At 42.0% G+C, this 20,437-nt stretch overlaps 1 protein-coding gene across 2 annotated transcripts in view; it reads right to left on the reverse strand.

Moving 5' to 3' along the window:
• Positions 1-2,947: 2,947 nt before the first annotated feature.
• The window catches only part of lamb2 (laminin, beta 2 (laminin S)), a 41,589-nt gene continuing 24,099 nt past the window's right edge, over positions 2,948-20,437 (reverse strand). Inside the window, exons 10-36 of one of the 2 annotated variants that reach the window (XM_084015584.1) lie at positions 20,142-20,330; positions 19,512-19,691; positions 18,542-18,654; positions 17,154-17,233; positions 15,824-15,959; positions 15,574-15,732; positions 15,020-15,147; positions 14,787-14,919; positions 14,469-14,661; positions 13,885-14,028; positions 13,162-13,393; positions 12,589-12,758; positions 12,152-12,187; positions 10,178-10,402; positions 9,849-10,066; positions 9,607-9,703; positions 8,542-8,723; positions 8,229-8,419; positions 7,843-8,027; positions 7,425-7,666; positions 6,727-6,930; positions 6,305-6,449; positions 5,506-5,713; positions 5,286-5,427; positions 4,352-4,528; positions 4,101-4,260; positions 2,948-3,276 (exon numbers count right to left, since the gene is read on the reverse strand). In XM_084015584.1, coding sequence (XP_083871710.1) covers positions 3,140-3,276; positions 4,101-4,260; positions 4,352-4,528; positions 5,286-5,427; positions 5,506-5,713; positions 6,305-6,449; positions 6,727-6,930; positions 7,425-7,666; positions 7,843-8,027; positions 8,229-8,419; positions 8,542-8,723; positions 9,607-9,703; positions 9,849-10,066; positions 10,178-10,402; positions 12,152-12,187; positions 12,589-12,758; positions 13,162-13,393; positions 13,885-14,028; positions 14,469-14,661; positions 14,787-14,919; positions 15,020-15,147; positions 15,574-15,732; positions 15,824-15,959; positions 17,154-17,233; positions 18,542-18,654; positions 19,512-19,691; positions 20,142-20,330 — 4,406 coding nt within the window. In that variant the 3' untranslated portion in view covers positions 2,948-3,139. The remainder of the gene's footprint in view (positions 3,277-4,100; positions 4,261-4,351; positions 4,529-5,285; positions 5,428-5,505; positions 5,714-6,304; positions 6,450-6,726; positions 6,931-7,424; positions 7,667-7,842; positions 8,028-8,228; positions 8,420-8,541; positions 8,724-9,606; positions 9,704-9,848; positions 10,067-10,177; positions 10,403-12,151; positions 12,188-12,588; positions 12,759-13,161; positions 13,394-13,884; positions 14,029-14,468; positions 14,662-14,786; positions 14,920-15,019; positions 15,148-15,573; positions 15,733-15,823; positions 15,960-17,153; positions 17,234-18,541; positions 18,655-19,511; positions 19,692-20,141; positions 20,331-20,437) is intronic. The other variant, XM_084015585.1, reaches the window with a different exon arrangement.

Here is a 20,437-nt window from a genome sequence, read left to right on the forward strand (position 1 = left end):
AGCGCTGATTATAACCTGAAAATAACCTTTAAAAAATCAACACATTTCACTGTATATCAGGTTGTATTTATATCTAGTATCAGAAGCACCAGATTGCATATGTTTTTACTTCCTATATAATTATTTGTGTAAACCATTTTTGTGTAGATCATAAAGCAAGGTACGCTTTAGTGCGTGGCTACCTTGTGGCCTCGATGTCACTACTAACGCAGCCTCACTTCCATCGCTAACATGCAATGCAATTGGCTACTAATATGTTTATCATTATCAGAAATGCAGAATTGTGAACTTGTTAAATTAAAAGCACTCGAAAGCATCTCTGCAGAACACTAAACAGAAATAGGACATCTTGTGAACACAGGCACATTCAGGCCACCAGACAGCAAGGTCAGAAAATGGGACAGTATCAAGGATACTGTAATATGATGCTCCCAGAAAAGACTTCTACAAAGAAAAATTGTGAAGTTATCAAACCTTTATTCACAAAAATGTACACGGTCGTCCTTCACACAAGCTTCTTTTGGTATTTAAGCTTTGGCAATTAGTTATTAAAATGATGTGGATGCCAGCTGATCGGGGGGAAATGTGTGTACAAAGTTCGTTTTTGGTTATGTTTCCTGAAACACACGAATTGTCATGCAAATAGTATATGGGTAAATATCCAAGACGCTGGCATACTATAAGGCAGAATTAAACGCTGTCCATTCTGTGGTCTGAGTACTTCATCACGAGGCATCCATTACTGCAGATCTCATCCCATATACCACCACAGTACATGTGATACAAACATTCACAATCTGTGCATCACACATTTGGCATTCGTTAAAATGAATCCTATTGATGACTACAAGGAATAATTAAACATTTTGACACCAGAGTTAGGTGATCAATACCACTCTAATCTGTGCATTATAGGATACAGTTAAAAAATAAAGACTGGAAAAATGGGGAAACAGCTAGCCTGTCTCTATGCAAATGTTAAAATGAGGTGCCCAACCAGCACCTCTTATGTTCAGTAATCAACACATTATTTCTCGTTTGCTGTAGTTGTGGTATAACGAGGAGTTATGTGCTATAACTTATTTTTGGGGCAGGAATAGGGACTTGCTGGAGTCAACTTTGTAGTGACACCGATGCATTTATATATTCCTAAGACTTCCGGAAGTCAGAGATAGCCTAAAATGTGTAAATTAGTGACCTTTGGAGTTGTTGGGAGGTTCATTAACGTTGCCTTTTAACGGAGCCACGCTATCTGTTTTACCCTGATTCCGGTCTTTATGCTAAGCTAAGCTAACAGACTGCTAGTGGTAGCATCATATGAATCCTACAGTGTTCTATCAGTCCTCTCATCTAACTCCCGGCAAGAAAGCAAACAAGCCTGTGTCTCCTGTGCCTTTAAAATCAAGCAACGACTTAGTTCGATCTTTTCTTCCCCCGTGGCTGCGTTGCACAGCTAGGACATAGATGACGTTGGGTTGTGTTTCTCCAAAAGTTGATTGTGTCAACTTTTTGCCCCGGCTGTTTATTTTCAGCATCCCTTGCGGCCTCACTGTAGCAGGTTCAACACACTACCTACATTCACATGAATGGTGTTGGATTGAATGCTTGTTTCACACTTGATCATGGCATATTCCAATATGGCCTAACCCGAATTTAGCTGAGAGCTTGCTGGCCCTGTTCTGGAGCAGGATTAGCCTCCAGTTTGCAGCGTTTCCCCTTGAAAATTGATTAAACACCAGGCTGGAAGTCCTCAGTGTGAAACAGTGCTAAACTAAACAATGGAATTTGTGTCACGTTTTTGATAACCAATCTGTTATAGAGTAGCCACGCGTCTCTCTAGAATGTATACGTTAGTCACGTGTTAGAGACATTACACCCAGGGCTAGTAGAGGTGCAGTGTGAATCACATAAGTTAACCCTGGGTTAACAATATCTTAAGTCTGTCCCGAGGGTGGTGCAATTTTGTCACCCAAATGAAGACCCTCTGGACATTGACCACATTAGAACATGTCGGACTCTTGTCCACGTCTTCTTGTTTCATCAGTTCTAACTGACATTTGCAGAGACATTTCACTTTGGACCAAAGTTCACCCTCATACAGACCGATGGACGATAGATAATAGCATCTCTCCAACTGTGCTGCTAGCACACATTGTTAGCGTACTTGGTTGGCTTACACTGCACTCATTACATTATTCCTGTGTAATATTAGTGTCCAGCCATCCTCCTAGTCCAGGCAGAGGTGTTTTTTGTGCTGGTTTTATCTATTGGCTTGGCAGATTCAAGCAGTTCCCATTTTAGTTTCACATATAAATGATCATACCATTTTTCCCTGTCATTTGTATAAAGGCAGACAAAATACAAACAAAGCCATTCCTGGCACCACAGTTGGTACAAATAAATTTAAAATCCATATAAATGCAATAAACCTGTTCATCCCTCCATTCTATAGTACTAAAAAGTATGTCCTTAAAACTACACAGGGAAAAGGATCCACTTTTTTGGCTTATCTGAAAACATACATTGATTAAAGCCTCATCATCTTTACTTTTTTAGTGCTTTTTACAAAAGGAAAGACACCCAGATACATATGAAGAGATTGTCATTCTGATTTTATGTCCTCAAACGTTGTTGTGTTTCATACTGCAAGAAGACACTGTCCAATGCAGTTGAAATGAAGTCCTCTTGTGATGAGCACAGCTCAGATATACTTCAAATACTTCCAGTAGTGACACAGACAACCCAATAACTTGTTAAACCACAGATTGTTTGCAATGTGTTATTTCCACCCAAATGTGAACATTATTGACCTTTTCTGAAATATACTTTTCATGTTCAAAAAACAAATTTGAACACAGATTATTTTGAAAGCCCAAAACAACAATAATGTGCACAAATTAAAATAAAAATAAAATATGTGATATCAGACAATGTATATATATAAATATGATACCAACCATTTTCGAATTCATACTTAAAAGACAGTTTGCACACACAATATGCAAATGCACGCGCAGAGTAATAAAATACCACCCTTCTTTCATTGTTTCTCCAAAGTCTATTGTACAGTTAGTGTATCTGGAAAAAATGCCAGAATAATACGATGATGCACCTGTTTTTGATGACATGGACTAGTGAGTTACTGGCAAGTGTTGTAGATCTGGATTTGTTTGTTGATGTCGTTGAGGATGGCTTTCATCTTATCCTCCAAGCCGTCCAGCTGACGAGCTTTCCCCTCCAACCTCCTCTGGTTCTCCTCATAGTTTCTCTCCAGCTCTGTGGGAAGCAGGGATATCACCGATTGTTAACAGCCAGACATACACAGAGAAAGTTATTCTACTTCAGGACGCTGATTTTGACACAGTTGATCCCTAAAACTGAGGGAACACCTTGAATTGTTAGAGCCTCCCATCTCTCTGGCAGAGAGAGAGCTTCTCAAAACATTGTCAGATAACTTGTAGGGTTTCTCTGAATTTTGATTAATTGAATCTGTATGTCCTCACGGTTCAACCAGGATAAAACTGTCATATTAGTTATAGCTTGGCTTAAATCAAGCCAACAGAAAACTGCTGGGTCAAGGTCAAAATTCAGGGCATTAGTTTAGCAGCAAACAATGATTTGCCATCTAAACATATAGTGGAGTAATGTCTCCCTGAGTCAGTCAGTCTCTCTGTGTGTGTGTGTAGGGCTGGGTGATAATTCAATATCATCATTCATCGTCCTTCAATGGAATCATATCAAGGTGAAATGATATATTGAGATATCGTGATACACAGTAACCTTGTCTGAATAGATAATAACAAGCATATACTTACACACATTTCTCAGAAAATATCATCATTTTACTTCTTTATACACAAGAACATATTCAGTACTTTTCATTTGTCAAGGATGTAATTCACACAGGAATATACAAAACCATGTGGTTATTTCATAAAGACTATGTATTTATTAAATTACAAGTAAATTAGTAGTTGACCTTCTGTCTCATGTCTTTTCTAATTTAGTTTTTTCAACAATTGTGTCCTTCATTGTGTCCTTCTTTCCTCCAAAGAAATGCAAACACATTAACCCTGCATATCTCTTGATTTGTTCCACACCTGCTAGCCTCTGGAGTTTGTTCTGGGCATCCCTCAGCAGTTCCTTTGCTTCATCTCTTAGGCTCTCTGCCCTTTTCTTGGCATCCTGTACAGCCTTGGCCTTTGTGTCAACCCGCTGCTGCACCTCATGGTATTTATCTGTCAGCTGGCCGTCCAGAATCTGAGCATCGAGACAGGAGAGAGGTTTTTCTTTAACAGCCGTGTGTGCTTTTAACAAGGAAAAGTGTGCGTAAACTCACACAGACACACACCTGCTTGGCCTCGTTTGCCTTGTCCCGTGCCATGGTTGCGGTCTCTTCGGCTCGGGCCGCTGCCATGCTGTTGTTGGCACGTTTGGTCTTCAGGGCATTGATCTCCTGTCCCAGTGTGCCCAAGCGGTCCATGGCATCATTCAGGTCCTTCTCGCTGTTGGATGTCTCCGACTCAATCTGAGGAGAGAATGTAAAGTGGATTCTGATCCTTCTGAAATAAATCATTGCAGGGTTTGGATTAAGCACTATGGTTTCCTCGTGCCAGTATGCTGGTTTGGTCTGTGTGTTTTGAATGCACATTGAACACAAGCTTTGAGAAAACATGTAATATTCTTCCACTAGCCTGTCTACAGCATCATGTATTATTGTTACGATGTAATTATGTGTCTGTCTGCTGTTTGGTCCTGAGTAGAACGTGTACAGGGGTTTATGAGAGCTTTTCCTCTGGAAACAGCTGCCTGCTGTGGCAGAAAACAACACTGATGAGATTTTGAGACTGAATCAAAAATTAATTGTGAGCTGCACGATTAATGGAATATTAATCGCGACAATTTTGGCTTCCCACAATTAAATGAACATAATTGCCGTGAAATTGACGTTTAAAATGTGTGCTCTGCTCATGGAAAGCTCTACTGCGAATCAAATTGAATACTGCCTAAACAAACAGCCAGCCTCCAGCCTGCAATCAAGATGTTTGAGCTTCACTTTTGGGACGTGTGTGCAGTGGCATGACCTGAGTCCGCTGAGAACCGAACATTAAACAATCACATTTTAATGCTGGTAAAAGGTTTGGTAAATTGTCAGGACAGCTGGGGTAAAACCCCTTACAACCTGTACAGATATGGCTATTTGTACGACACACCAGTAAGACTCTTACTCAGTTAACCACTATGAACACAGCTCAATGCTTTTTGGATTATTTTGGTTGGGTTACCTGTGCCAGTCGGTTTTCAGTCTCCCCTATGTCAGATTTGGCTCTTGCTATGGCCTTCTCTGCTGAAGTCTGGGCAGTCTTTGCATCCATCAGGGCCTGTTTGACAGTCTCTGCTGTGGTCTTCACCCCCTCAGCACTGTGCCTGAACAACGATAAGCGGGTGTATAAATATCAAATGCTTTTCAATAGTTTGTTTTCAGTCTGGCTCTTCTCTGACTACCTTGCCCTCTTGGCATCCAGCAGCAGTTGCTCTGCTTTGCGAACATCCTCCTGCGTCTGCTGCAGGATGGCATCCACATTTGAAAGGCTGCGAACCCGTTCCTTGATTTCATCAGCAAGATGTCTGATCTGGAGGGGCGAAGCCGGGATGGACAGCTCCAACACACGGTTCGCCACTGCCTCAATGCTGTCTGGGTCTGCACCCTCCTCTGAGAGGGAGACATGAGAAGTGGCAGGTTGACATAGGAGGGTTGATTAACAGCCAACATAACTATTCTACTCTATCTTTCAGAACATTTAAACATTTAAGAGGAAATTTCCTTTTGTGTTGATTTTGGCGGTCCCTGTAGATAAAAAGCAGTAGTATGGTTAGTACCAGAACCCCTTTAGAAAATATAAAGCCAAGCAATACGGCCTGGGCCTCTAGTAATGTAGGACTGGACCGGTGGAGCAGCTGGAGGAGGAACCACTGTTGGTGGGCAAGGAGCTCTCCACCTCCTGCTGGAGCTCCGACTGCAGATGGAAGTCAGCAGGGAAGCTGGATCTGGGTCTGTCCGTGGTGGGCTGGTCCCTGCCAGAGACCCCATTGGAGTCTGAGTTTCTGGTGTACCTACATGATTTCCTCTGATTTTGTGCGTTATCTGACAAGGTGGTAGATTACTAAGAAATAAAATAGCCAAACTGATGGTCTCCTTTACTTCCGTAGATTATAAAGAGGCATCAGTATCACACACACATAGTAGCATAAACTTGCTAATTGTACATGCAAAATATATTATGTATAAACTCAGCAAACTCACGAGTGAGGAAGTCTCTGATCTGTTTGATGAGGTCTCTCAGGTCATTGTTGGAGCGCTCCACTTTGTTCTTGGTAGCGGTGGCTTTGTCCAGAGCAGCTTGAGCTTTACCCTTGGCCTCCTCTGCCTTGGTCTTGGCGTCTGCCACCTGAATGAAAGGCAGAAATGCTTACAGGGGACATGAAAGACTGGCAGTCACTTATTCACCATAAATGTGTTTATTTGATGGCATTTTCAAAGAATTGTTTATGTGATAAAATCTAGGCAAGGCAAGTTACCTTAAGGCAGGTTAGCTTATCATACACAGAGTTGAGTTTAAAATAAGAAAATAAAAGCATAGACACGTTTTGTAAAAGTACAGACAAGTACAAGTACATAGATATAACACTTGCAATTTAGATTCAGCTTTAACCTGAGCTCCATACCTTTGTAAAGAGTCCCTCCACCTCTCTCATAGCTTTATTCAGCTCCTTCTCTGCGTGTTTGGCACTCTCCAGGGCATTGTCAGCTACCGCTACAGCGCCATTACAGTTTAGTCCTCCACAGTGACGGTTCCCTTCATCGTCGCGGCAACCTGCAGCCCCACAAGGACTTTCCCCACAAGGAGCATCGCCCGGGGCACCACAAACCTGTCGGGACAGGTTAATGAGATTTACTTTTATTTGTATGGAAATCATCACGCAATAAGTAACAAATGTGGTCAATACTGGGTTAAGACCAGAATGTAATGTTTTGTTCATATAAATAAGAATATTATCTCAGAAATGTATAATTTCTTTGAAACTGTCAGAGAGAAAAAAGCAAGTAGAAAGCCAGTGAGACAGTCAAGTATAGGTTTAGCTAAAGGTAAAGTTACTTAGCTAGTTATTTGTAATAGAGAAAATATTACTTTTGATAAACCAACATCCTGACATTCAGTCAGGATTGGAAATAAAATTAGCTTAGTCGAGTAGCAGTTACTGCCATGTCAGGTTTGGGCTGTTGCAATGGTATTCATGTTATTTAAAACTGTAGCAACCAGGTGCCAGATCTTAAGTACGCACTCAAGAGGTAGCTACCAAGAATGCTATCTCCCTTTATCAACGCTAAAAGCTGCTTCAAATAATGAAGAATGTAATTTAACCTTCTCATTGATCTTCTTCAAGTCCAAGCCCTGCGCTCTGGTGTTGAGGTCTCCAAGCGCACGCTTGTTTGCGGCATTTTTACGGTTGAAGTCATCTTTTTTGGCGGTTATGAGGCGCTCGGTACGGCGGCGAGTGTCTGCAGATTGACTGACTGTGCTGGGCCTGGTGGTTGTTGACTCATTGGCACGCCGCTCTGCATCACGAGACTTGTTGTAGGAACTACGGATGCTGTCGTACGCACCTAAAGGAAACCATGGAGCCATGACCAGGGGAAGATGATAAGGATTAAAGATGCTGCCAGTGAGGCATTTTGAGTAGGAAGAGAGTGTGGGCAGTTAAAGCTGACAGCAGCAGAAGGTCCGAGGTAAGAGAGTGAATGGTTGAATAATGAGGATCTATATTCCCTCTTTTTCTCACCTAGGAAGTTGGAGTTTTTAAGAATATCCAGTTGGTGATGTAGTTGCTCTGAAGTGAGGTTTAGTTCTTTAGCCTCTCTTTCCAGAGCACTCAGCTCCTTGCTCGCCTCAGAGTTGCTGTCCTGGACAATTGTTAGGTCTCCTTCCAGGCGGTTCAGCGTGTCAGTTGTCTCACCGATCTGTGCTCTGCAGGGAAAGACATGCCGTTGTTGATGGATGTAAATTGTAATCCTATTTTACATAAATTTAATAAATCTACTAATGGGGTTAAGAGATTTTTCTTGATTCTCTTGACAATAGTGCCTTATGGGAAAGAAGTAATTACATTAGATGGATATTTCTATATCTGGGAAACTCTTAAAATGCAGTGAGATGTAACATCTGTACCTAAGATCTTCAATAAGCTCCATGAGGGTAGCGACAGCTGCAGCAGTGGCGTTGCGTGTGTTGACAATGCCCTGAGCTTGTGCCAGTTTCTCCTCCAGGTCTCTGAAGGCCTTCTCATACGCCCCAGTAAGCCCAGTGGTCTGTATCTCGTGGGCACGCTCTGCCAGAGCCTTGGTGCGCACTGCCAGGTCCTGGTAATGAGAGAACATTGTGGAATGAAAGATTATGGCTGACTCATAATCAGTTATTCAATATTTCACATTTGGCTTCTGCTGATTGAGGATTAGATAACCTCTTTTGCATGAAACTGCACCTGCACAATGCGATCCCAGTCCCCAAAGCACTGGTGACAAGCCTGACAGTTGGGAAACTGTCCAGAGAAGCCTCTGGCACACTGGTCACAGCGGACACCTGACACCCCCTGCTGGCAAACACAGTGACCTGTCACCCGGTTACACTGAGAGGTCTCGATGCCACGCCAGTCACAGTCACACGCTGCAGTGGGAGAGAAGGAGAAGGAGGGACAGTGCAGTGAATGGAGCATCAGGCTTATTATGAGAAAATCTCACTTGTTTACACCTATGTATCTCTTTTAACTGCAAAAAAGAGGCTGGTACAAGGCTTCACACTGGTGAGCTGGGGAACATGGTAGACAAGTGAAAAGTAGAGCCTGATTTACAAAACGCAGTATAGAAAATACATTTATTTGTCATATATTTATGCAGGGAGACCTTGTGATTTATGACAATCTTACTCAAGATTATTTAATTGCATTTCACTAAAAAGGGATGTTCATTAAAAAAAAAGTAATGGTTCAAGCACATATTTCTGATAATCGGTATAATGTCTTGAATCACTTTCATTATTTTTGTCATGATAATCGTGACATGAATTTTTTATATTGTCCCATGTCTGAAGCAGGGTATGCTTAAGGGTGTGGCTACCTTGTGATTTTTAGGTCACTACCATGGTATTGTCCGTGTTTTTGTCTTCAACCCTTTCACAGTGTGTTTTCAGTTCATGAAAGTTTATTCTATCATTCTGGTTTGGTTGTACTTAACTCTACATTCGTAACTTCTGGGAGCAAAAAAAAAGGGGGACGGCCAAAAACCAAGAAGGTGATGGCTAACATGCTGAACTCTAGGGGTGACGTCACAGTGACTACATTCTTATACGTATACAGTCTATGGTAGTTAGCCTTTGGTACCAAGTTCTCCACCTAAAGCTAATTTTGTTATTAGGGGAACTGGGCTTCAGTGTTCAGTGTATTTTTGTGACGTATTGTGCAACCCATCTCTTGAATCGTTTGGTCTCTTCATCATGTTCATAGCATCTACACCATTTCCAAAGCATGCCTTCTGTATTTTTGTTTTCTAACCTCTGCACTGTGTCCCAGGGTCTCCCCAGTAGTTCTCCTGACAGTCTGTGCAGGTCTTCCCGCCAAAGCCATCACGACACTGACACTGCCCAGTGAACTGCATAGCGGAGTGGAGAAAGAGAAGCATGACACATCAGCTTCTCTTGTTTTTGTCAAAGTGAATGAATGTGAAGGTACTTTACACTTCTACAGCATCATGGGATGTGCTTATTTGAATGTTTCCAGATCCAAGTGCACCCTACCTCATTACACGAGGAGGTGACTGAGTTGTTGGGATCACAGCCGCAGGGTTCACAGCCCATCCCACTTGCCAGGTTCCAGTGGTTGGGTGCGCAGTGGTCACATGTCAGACCTATGACATTTGGTAGACACTGGCACTGCCCTGTTGCACGCTGGCACACACAGTCCTCACGCTCCATACACTGGCCACGGTCAGTACCCAGGAAGTTACATGTGCACTCTGACGGGCAAAAAAAGGGCACACATCATCATGATACTGGTTTTGTTTTAACACAACATTAATATGCAAGCCGATGCGTTTTCTTTTTTGAAGAATTTACTCAACACTCACTCCTGCAGTTGCGACGGGAAGCATCGCCAAAATAGCTGCTCTTGCAGATGCCACAGTTGGGTCCCTCGGTGTTGTAAAGGCATTTCCTGCACTCTCCAGTCTGCCTGTCGCAAGCGTCCATGTCTGACATGTCTATGTTGTTGTTGCAAGCGCACGGCTGACAGCGCCCTCCAGGCTGAGAGGGGTTGCCATAGTAACCCGGAGCACATTCCTCACATCGGGCTCCTGAATTGGTAAGCATTAAGAAAAGGGAACAAGAGTTACGATAAGAAAAGTGGAGGGCGGCGGTATGATAATTGCTACTTTCATTTTATCTGAAATATACTGTAACTGGAACAAGAATGCATGAAGTGCTCTACAGGGTTTTCCAAGCTGTTTTTAGGGTGTGTAAAACAACAGGAAGCAGGGAACTGTAGGTGTGAATTTACAGCACAATCATCAGGTAATCTTAGTTCAACAACGACATGAGTGGACCCTCCTCATTGAAGACTGGGACTAAAATGTTTTCAGTGGATACTTGTAATGACAGAAACATATTAGTCCAACACATAGCTTAACCCATCTCTACAAAGCATGAACACTAGCATATTAATACACTATGTTACTAGAATTTAGTTCATCATACATCATCACATATGGGGTTGGGTTAACCAGCTCTCATTAGTTTAGTGTCTTTGTCATCATACCCTTCTTCGGGAGATTATGCAAGACATTACTATACTTGTTGATTACATTAATAGATTATAACATTCGCCTGCAGTCATTTAGATCCTGTGATTTTCCATGATGTCTGCTTCAAGAAACAAATGTAACTACAACAGTGTCCAACATTGTGCATCAGTTTATTTGATTGGCTGCACCTGTATCATACCCGTCATGAGCTACTGCTATACTGAACAACACAGCTTCAACAATAGTCAGGAGTACAGTGAACCATTATTTTAGTTTGGCTGTTTTCCCATACTTTTATATCTCATCTGCTCTCCCTTCAGGTAAGTCTTAATAGAAGACATACTTGGCATATTTGAGTCTGGCAGAGAAATGGGGAATAAGAAGGAAGGGGGTTGTAAAGGGCTGGCAGACTAAAGAAGCTACAGAACTACCGCCTCCCAGTTGAATGTCTCCCCCGACCAGTCAAGTTGCAGTTTGCATTTATGTCTGTCCAAAATTGGATCACTTCATCATTTTTGTCTTATTAAACATTTGTGTGAAATTGTCATAATCAGTGTATGAATTGTTGAATTATTGCCAACAACATGTTTTATGAGGTCACAGTGACCATAGACCCTGAGTCCAATCAACGTTTGTGCCAGATGTAATGAAATTCCCTCCAGCTGTTCTTTAGATATCACATTCACAAGAATAAACTGGACAGACAACCTGAAGACATCCAAAAAAGGCTGGATGAAGGACAGGAATTAAAGAGAGAGGGGGCAAAGGGAAAGAGAATGGCTGTATCGCTATATGACTGCTCAACCACCTCCCAATATCTTTCCATACATGGATAAAGATGGACAGTTCAGAGACAAGAGACAGAAGCTGACCCAGACTCAGAATCCAATGACCTGTGTATAAACCCTTCCTCACAATCTCTTCCTTTGAAGAGTACTTCTTTTAAGTGGGAAGACCACATTTTTGACAAAATCACCCAAAAATAATGATTTCACAGACCCGATTCCAATCTTGTTTTAAAAATCATTTAACCACTTCAAATATAATTTCATAGTATAATTTAGGGACACGTATTTGTCCCTTTAGTGCCATATAAAAAAGGGCAGGCCCAGAAAACGTTGGAAAGGTTTTGACATTATTTTTTGAGCCAGGTCTCACACATGGGCAGGATCGCACTGTGGCACAGCACCGATGAAGGGAGGGGTGCTGAAGCCATGCATGGGTAGCATTTGTAAAGTGGAGGATTGGAGGCAAATAGAGGAGGAGGAGGGTAAGGGATGGGGGTCAACCATTATTACTCACGCTTAAAAATGGTCGCCCCGGAGCGTTTAACAATTCCTGTGCCAGTAATACAGAGGAAGGAGGAAATTACACGGGTTACCATAAACCATAGCCCACTGAGGAACACCATTCTTACCTCATTTGAGTTACTGTCTTTATTTGGTCACGTAATGTAGAAGATTGGAGTTATATTACTAATATTTTGAGAGCTGCTCTGCGGGAGGATAACCTCAGTGGTTGACTCAATGAGGGATGTATATTCATGGTCCCCAGTGGGTGATTCCTAGTGATTTTGATGACTACCTTTCCTCCAGCACCGCTATTAGGTTAAACATTTCCCTTTAAGCAACATTTATTTCCATGAAAAAATATCTTAACAATAGTCTTGAAACTCTGTGCAGTTGTATTAAGGAACAGCAGTGCTTATTGATGCTATCTTGCTGTGTTCTTAGGCTTACCTGTGTAACCCTGGTTACAATTGCAGATTATTTGTCTGTTACGGTTGTCCTGGTAACAAGATGCAGCAAAGTGGCGTCCGCTGTTGGGGCCGTCTGGACAGGGGCACGGGCGACACTGACCACTGGATGCTTTGCCCAAAACTGGGTTACCATAGTAACCATTTGCACACCTGCAGAAATGACAAAGTAGTAAAACATTCTGTGAACTGTAACCAACAACTTTACGACAACCAATTATGCATAAATGCAATTTCCCAGTTCTCTAGGGATGCCGCATCTTAGTCGACTGATCGGCTGGTTTGGTCTTAGTTTTTCTTGCTGCATTACATATGACTGATGACTTAGTTAGACATTTCAGATTTTTTTTTTTTTAAAGTGGTCTTTTTGTGTTAGGCAATTAAGATTTTTTTGGTTGAGCACAGGCCTATAGTTATCATATTCACACTGTTATTATATAATCAGAGAGGATGGAAGGAACTAAACTTTGATTCTCCAAAGTCCCTTTCTTTATCCCAATGATATGTTATGTTTAAACGTTTGGTCTCCATGTTCACCTTCACACGTAAACGTTACCTGTCACACTTGTCTCCTCCAGTGTCATCCCTGCAATTGAGGCAGGCTCCGGTCCTCTGGTCACACTGGTTGGCGTGTCCGTTACACTGGCAGGGTCTGCAACTGGGGAAGCCCCAATGACCTGCCTGGCATCCGTCGCAGTGCTGACCAAACGCTCCGGGGCGACACTGGCACTGACCAGTGAACTTGTCACAAAGTCGGGTCACAGAGCCTTCCAAGCTGCAACCGCAGGCTACACCGAGGGAGAAAAAGGATAAAGCGAAAGGTATGAAGTAGGAAGGAGGAAGTGGGAATCATAGAGTGTAAGTAAAAAGAGTGGTGATGAATAAATAATTAAGTAAAGGGGCTTTGGATTTGCAATTGTGTAGTGAAGGACAGTAGAGGGCGCTAGTAGCATAGCATGTCACTCATCAGAGGCACTGCACAGAAAGTTTGTCAAAACTCAGCTTACTTAGCTTATACTTACATATAACTAAAAAGAATAAAGGAACACATGCAAAAATGCTTATTGTCAATAGTGTGTGACACACAAGAGCTTTGATTCAAACATTTCCACTAGAACTGCTTTATTAGCTGGAGCAGTGTCTGCATGTTACGTCCCTCCAGGGAAAGTTGAAACAATATTTGGACTCGGATCAGAGTAGAAGTGTAAATGACACTCCATATCCTCCATAAACAGGTCTGGATTTCAAGGTAAAATTGTAAAAGCCCAGAGTTTCTCACCTATGCAGCCTGAGGGTCCAAAGCCGAAAGTTCCCGGAGCACACTGGTCACAGCGTCGACCAATCACATTGGGCCTGCAGTGACATTGGCCCCCACGGACATCACACATGGAGCTGATGGACCCCTGAGGATCGCAATTACATGCTGGAGCAGGACAGAGAACAACAGGTATGAAGTCGCTGAACCCTTACATCCTGAACATTGAATTCTGGCAACAAGGAAAAAACAAAGGCTGAAAACTGCAAAATATCTGATGCAATTAACTTATTATTTTTACAGATCGCCCAACTATGTTGCATAGATCTGTGGATTAAAGTCAACCAGATATTGACAATTTTGTTCACTTTTTCTGTAAGGAAATCATGTAAACAATAAGTTGAAAATAATTGGAATAAATATGTACCAATAAATTATTTCCACATGTCAAAAATGTAATTAATAAAGTTCACTTATCTGATCCTAATAATGTTTTCTATTCCTCCACAGAGAAATCAGAGGTCAGGGTATAGGTCATATAACCCTGCAGCCTACTGCACATCATGAACGTAATTCAAACGGGGCGCAATAAGGCCTTTTTAACTCACGCAGTGCCCCGTCATTAACTATGGCCGACATGCTGGTGATTAGTTTGGCACAGGTGTCACTCATCAGGGGGCGTGTTATACTCTTCGCCCCCTCGTGACAGCGGTAGCGCTCAAAAGTCTGCTTCCTGTTGTTCGAGGCTGGATCCCCTGCGTTGAACATCTCCATGGAGGAGTGGCGTGGTATCAAGGCAATCTGATGCACAGAACAGGAAAATTACAAAAAAGGAGAGGGAGGGAGATGTTCATTTGTGGAATGAAAACTGCAATCTCAGATTCAAATGCTTATTATAGAGGACTGGAAAAGGAAATGAATCTCACAGAGTCCACAAGAAGGACAGCATTAGCCGCTCCGTTGAGGATACTGTTGGCATCCTGATAGCGTCTGAACTCAAAGCGAAGGGTGTAGGTCACACCTCTCTCCAGACACACAGCCTGACGAGGGACAACAAACCTGGAGCAAACACATCAGCAGCACACAGTTGACATCCAACGATTTTGTGTGTGTGTGTGTGTGTGTGTGTGTGTGAGATGTATGTGTTTTAGTCACATACCTGGCTCCAGTTGGCAGGGAGACGGTGAGTCTGTCATCATCTGGGATGGTGTTTCCACATGGGCTGCTTGTCGGAATCGGCCCTGGACGGATCACTATTATTCGCACCTCCTCCCAGTCGTGTGGCATCTGTGTACAATCAATGTTGTATGGTTAATATGCAGCTAAAAGTCTGATCATCGTGAAATATGGAAAATGGATATGGAAAATGCTTAACATGTAAAATATACATGGGCAAAGGGCTGACACATGTAATACTACTAGCATGTACCTTAATGTTTAAAACTTTCAGAAATGATTTACTTTCTTGCTGAAGTAAAAATTGGTGTACATTTCTTGAATTGTCAAATATGAAGCTGGAGTTGACTGTTTAGTGTTGACTTGAGACTGTTTAGGGTAACAAAATCTGCCAACCTTATTAACACGTTCTATATCTATATCTTCTCACGTTATATCTACGTGAGCTGTAGTGCAAAAAAGTTGAGGTTTTATGAAGGGTTTCTCAAAACGTAACGTAAGCGGTGTACTACAAGCAGAGGTGAGAAACACACAGACCTGTGTCTCATAGCGGATCAGCAGGTCATATTCCATGGAGTAGGGGATGTCACTGATAAGGAACTCCAGGGTACCACCCTCAGGGACCCGTACAAATCCAAGGCCCGTCCATGTGGCGGAGCGACCCTGCTGGTGTTCCCTGGTCTCCAGTGTACAGCCCTGAGAATATACAGACATATTCAGATATATTTTTAAATATATTTTCATACTAAAGACACAAAATACTGATGAAGAATACAGGTGTGCTCACCTGCCCCATTTTGGCCAGCTCAGCCTCATACAGGAAGTGATCCAGAGCCATGAAGAAATATCTAGACTCCACCTGCGTACACTGGCGTCCTGTCATGTGACTGCGGCAGCGACACTGACCGCTCTCCATGGAGCAGCTACGGAAAAGACAAAAATCGTCTTGTTATTTCACTGCTACAGCTGGATGCTTAGGAATTAATTAGTAAAGTAATCGAGTACTCCGTCAAATTTACAGGTCAGCTCCTTCTAAATCTGACAATAAAAAAACATACTAAATGAATTTCTACTTTATAACAAGTCAAGCTAACAAAAAGGGTCTGAGGTCATGCAAGCTGCTCTGTGAAGCTGTACTTAATGCTAAATGCTAACATCAGCATGCTAACAATGACAATGCCAACATGCTGATGTTAAGCAGGTACAATGTTCACCATGTTCAGCATGTTTGATCATAAACTACTGGACAAATGAAAATGATAAGCTGGTGATGGACAGAGAAGCTAATTGTTTTAAACGTGACCTGCCGAATCTTAAGAACTAAAATTGACAGCAATGTTACAGACTAGATTTTTTTTCACCAATCATTATTAGAGGGAACTTTAGTATTAGGAAGTTAAACTTATAATTCCCTTTCTAATATCTGGGTTTTTTAAAGATCCACTGGTTATACGATGCCCTGCAATGGACTGGCGTCCTGTCCAGGGTGTACCCTGCCTTCGCCCAATGACAGCTAGGATCGGCTCCCCGTGACCCTTAATACAGGATAAGCGGTAGAAAATGGATGGATGGATGGATGGATGGATGGTTATACGATCAGCAGGAAACGGGCCGGTTTCTAGCAGCAGCCAAATGATCGGTGCATCTCTTGTGCACTATCAAAAAAGTTAAAAGACATAGCAGATGTTGAGAAATTTACTCAAAACCACAAATGTCTAGCTAGAGCTATAGGAATAGTCAAGGCATTACCAAAGTCAGTATGCTTCATCCTCTCAGGAATTTGAATGTGTGTACAACATTTCCTATCAACAGTTGCTGAGATATTTCAGCCTGGACTAAAGTTGTTGACTGACAGATCTACATTGCTAAAAAAGTGATAAATGTTAAGTTTATATTAATCATCGGGGAACTGAATTAGTGTTTGCTGTTTGAATAGAGGATGTCAACCTCTAGAAAATGAATCCATTAATTGAATAATGTGACAACAGATGTTACAATTATTTCTCCCAGGGAAAAGGTGGAGGCTATTTTGGAGTTGAATTATGTTTTCAAATTTCCACAGCTTCATACTTCACATGTGACCTGTGACTCAGGATTCAAGCTAAAGCGTCACTCACTGGTTGTCCAGGGCTCCTCCGATATCACACTCGCAGCCTCGGCAGCCGTTTAGGTCGTGGCTCAGAGCCCAGTGTTCTGGCTAGAAGAACAGGGGAACCAACAGAGGGCAGAGTGATTGACAGACAGAAACAGAAGAGGACAGAGCAACCAGTTAACAGACAGACAGCTGAACAGTCAGCTCCAGACAGACATGATGCATCACACTGTATGCTATTACAGAGTGAGAGGGGAACTTCCACTGCACTTTGACTGTCAGAAGTCTGTCTGTCTAATCCAATAAAACCACATTCATAGCTCCAGGGTGACTATCACTGCCCTTTTCCTTTCAATTGACATTGTAAGGTTTTCTTTGCTTTCAAAGGGACTGACTTGGCTGGATTTTTTGCAGTCAGCAACATTTTATTATTCTGAGTACTGAGTACTTATTTGCTGATGCATTTGTACGTTGCAATTTTTTTTGCAGTTTCTCCCTAAGTGTTATATAAGAATCTGGTCATTTAGTATTTGGAACAATCCAGTTCAAGTTTGTGGACAAAACTTTATGATCCATCCATGTACGGTAGGCTGCTAAGATGAGAAACTCTGAGGCATGACATTATGTCATTATGATGACATTAATGTTTACTCCTCAGCGAGGCAGCTTCTTTTTATGCGCAAGTGGGCATTTATACTGATATTTTTACTTTCTTTTTGTATTAAATACACTTTCAGCACTGTGACAGGAAGATCTTTTCTGGAGGATTTGAAAAAACAATTCTGTCCAATGTTGACATTACACTATTGCTAATAAAATGAGGCTTCACATGGCTCATCAGAAGACAGGATCTACTTTCGGACCAGGTCCAGGCCCTGACCATTTTAGGCCAACTGTAACCCACACCAACCGGACAAGTCTCAAATCTCTGGGCTAAATTTAGACACAGGGCCCAGGCAGGAGCTCACATTCCTGCCTATACTATTCCTGGCTGAGGAGGTTTGGGACAAGAGGTTGAATTAAAAGAGGAAGCTGATTACGACCTAATAACTTGCAATTCTGGGTGGAGAGAGTGGCAGGAAAATCAGTAGTGCTAATTTAGAAGCGAAAAAGGGCAAAAATGAAAATGAAAGATAATGTGGGCTATGGTGTGACATGTAAGGGTGTGAGTTTACAATTCAATTTAAATGCATCAGGTTTACTGTCATAGGACATAGGAAGTGGTCAAAAAGATTTAAAGACAACAAAATGGAAAAAGTCAGCGAGGGAAATAGAAAACATGTCTGAAGTTTGGTTGTCCACTCTCACATTGCCACCAAGAGAGCTTACTGACATGAGCACAGAGTGGTAAGGAGAGAAAGACAAAGATATATTTTTTTTCTTTTTTGGTCAATAAGTGTTTCTTGCACTTACCAAACACTGGTCACAGCTGCGTCCAGTGACAAGACGTTTGCAGAAGCAGTCTCCACTTACTGGGTCACACTGGGTGCTACCGGACACTGTTCCCCTGTGGTCACACCGGCAGGCTGGTGGAACAAATATATGGCAAAACTGATGCGGTTTCTCACAGATAGATAATTAGTAACTGCAGCACAATGAAAAGTAGGGTTTTAAAGCAGTAAAACAAACTACGACCACTGTCAAGCTAATTCTAAATCAGCCTTAAAGCCATGGGCACTCCTTCCACCTCCCCCTACATCACCACTTATATCACCACTTTGTTGGTGTGATTAATTGACTTAAATCTCTCTAAAAAAGTATTTCTGTTCAGTCACCAAAATCCAGATAAGAGAGCAGAGAGCATTAAACTTACTTAGGTATCATATAGTCTTCACCATATTTTTCTTGATCTAGTGCCTCTGCATCTACTCAATCCTCCAAATTGTGGAGCTATAAACCAGGTTACACCATTTTTTCCTTTTCGAATGTCTTTACCGCACCCGTGACATATAAAATAGGCATGACAATGGACAGCTGATGCCAGTAGATTTGATGCAGGTCCACATGACAAACCCTCAAAAAGGTCACAGTTCGGTCTTGGTTAGGTTAAAGAAACATCAAGGTTTGGGTAAAAATAATTAAAACCATAAACACACATCATGTATCATAAACAACAGACAGTATATTGCACACTATACAAAGTAATATATAGACTTGAGCAAATAACTACCCTCTGGTTAAACTTTTATTACTCCTGAGATAGTTTCTATTGGTAATTTCCTTATATTGGAATTCAAGGACGGAAATTGAATGGCAACTATGTTTTCAAAATTCCAGCGTAGTATTTTTCAATTTCTTATATATAAGTCTGTTACGTGTGTGTTTGTGTGTGTGTTTAGTTGGTTAAAGAACCTCTGCTTGTGTGAATCATAACTGTACTCACGTTGGCAGCCCTGAGGGTTGTCAGCGCTCAGGCCGAAGAAGCCAGTCTTACACTTGTCGCAGCGAGGCCCCTCCACATTGGCCTTGCAACGGCACTGACCTCCCACCATGCCGAGGGAAGGGTCGGTGTGGCTGTCGCACATCCCTCCATTCTGAGAGCCATCTGGGTCGCAGTCACAAGCTATGGGAGAAACAGGTGCCAGGTGAGTTATGTATGTTTTGGGGTGGTTTTATGCTGTAATGCAATGCGATTTAATGCGTATGCCAGGAAGAGTTTTTTATAGGATTTGTTTTTTTTCTGATGTTTTTTGTTTCATCACACCTTCACCATCGTTAGAATATGAATCAGCATTAAAACATCCTATCAGTTCATTTTCAATATTACACACCCTTTGCCTTTAATTGGTTGCCAAAATTGGGTCCCAGTCTCCAGTAACAATTGCCCAATCCAGCAATTGCAAACACAGTTGGATGAGTTGCACATATGAACTCATAGCAATTCTTTACAATTGAACGGCATGTCACCTATATATAGATCAGAATGTAAGGAAATCCACATATTTTCTTTCTGCTTAAAAGTTAGATTGTTCAAACTGTGTTCAAAATCTGAAATGCACCGACACACACTCACCTATGCAGACTCGTGGGTCCCTGATATCCTTAAGAGGGTCTTTGTAGTAGAAAGGTTTGCACATCTCACAGTTGCGTCCCATGGTGTTGTGCTGACAGTCGTCACACACTCCACCACTGAAGTTGCCCGTGGCCAAATACACCGCCATGTCGAAGTGGCACAGGGTCGAGTGGGTATTACAGTTACACTCTAGAAAGAAGACATTCATTTCAAACTAATTATTCTTTGCGGATATGTTGTTTGGTCTTTTCAAGAGTTTACTCTCCACGGGCAGATGCAGGCCAGGGTGGCTAATA

Source organism: Eutrigla gurnardus, assembly GCF_963514095.1.
Source record: "Eutrigla gurnardus genome assembly, chromosome: 8".
Classification (NCBI taxonomy): Eukaryota; Metazoa; Chordata; class Actinopteri; order Perciformes; family Triglidae; genus Eutrigla; species Eutrigla gurnardus.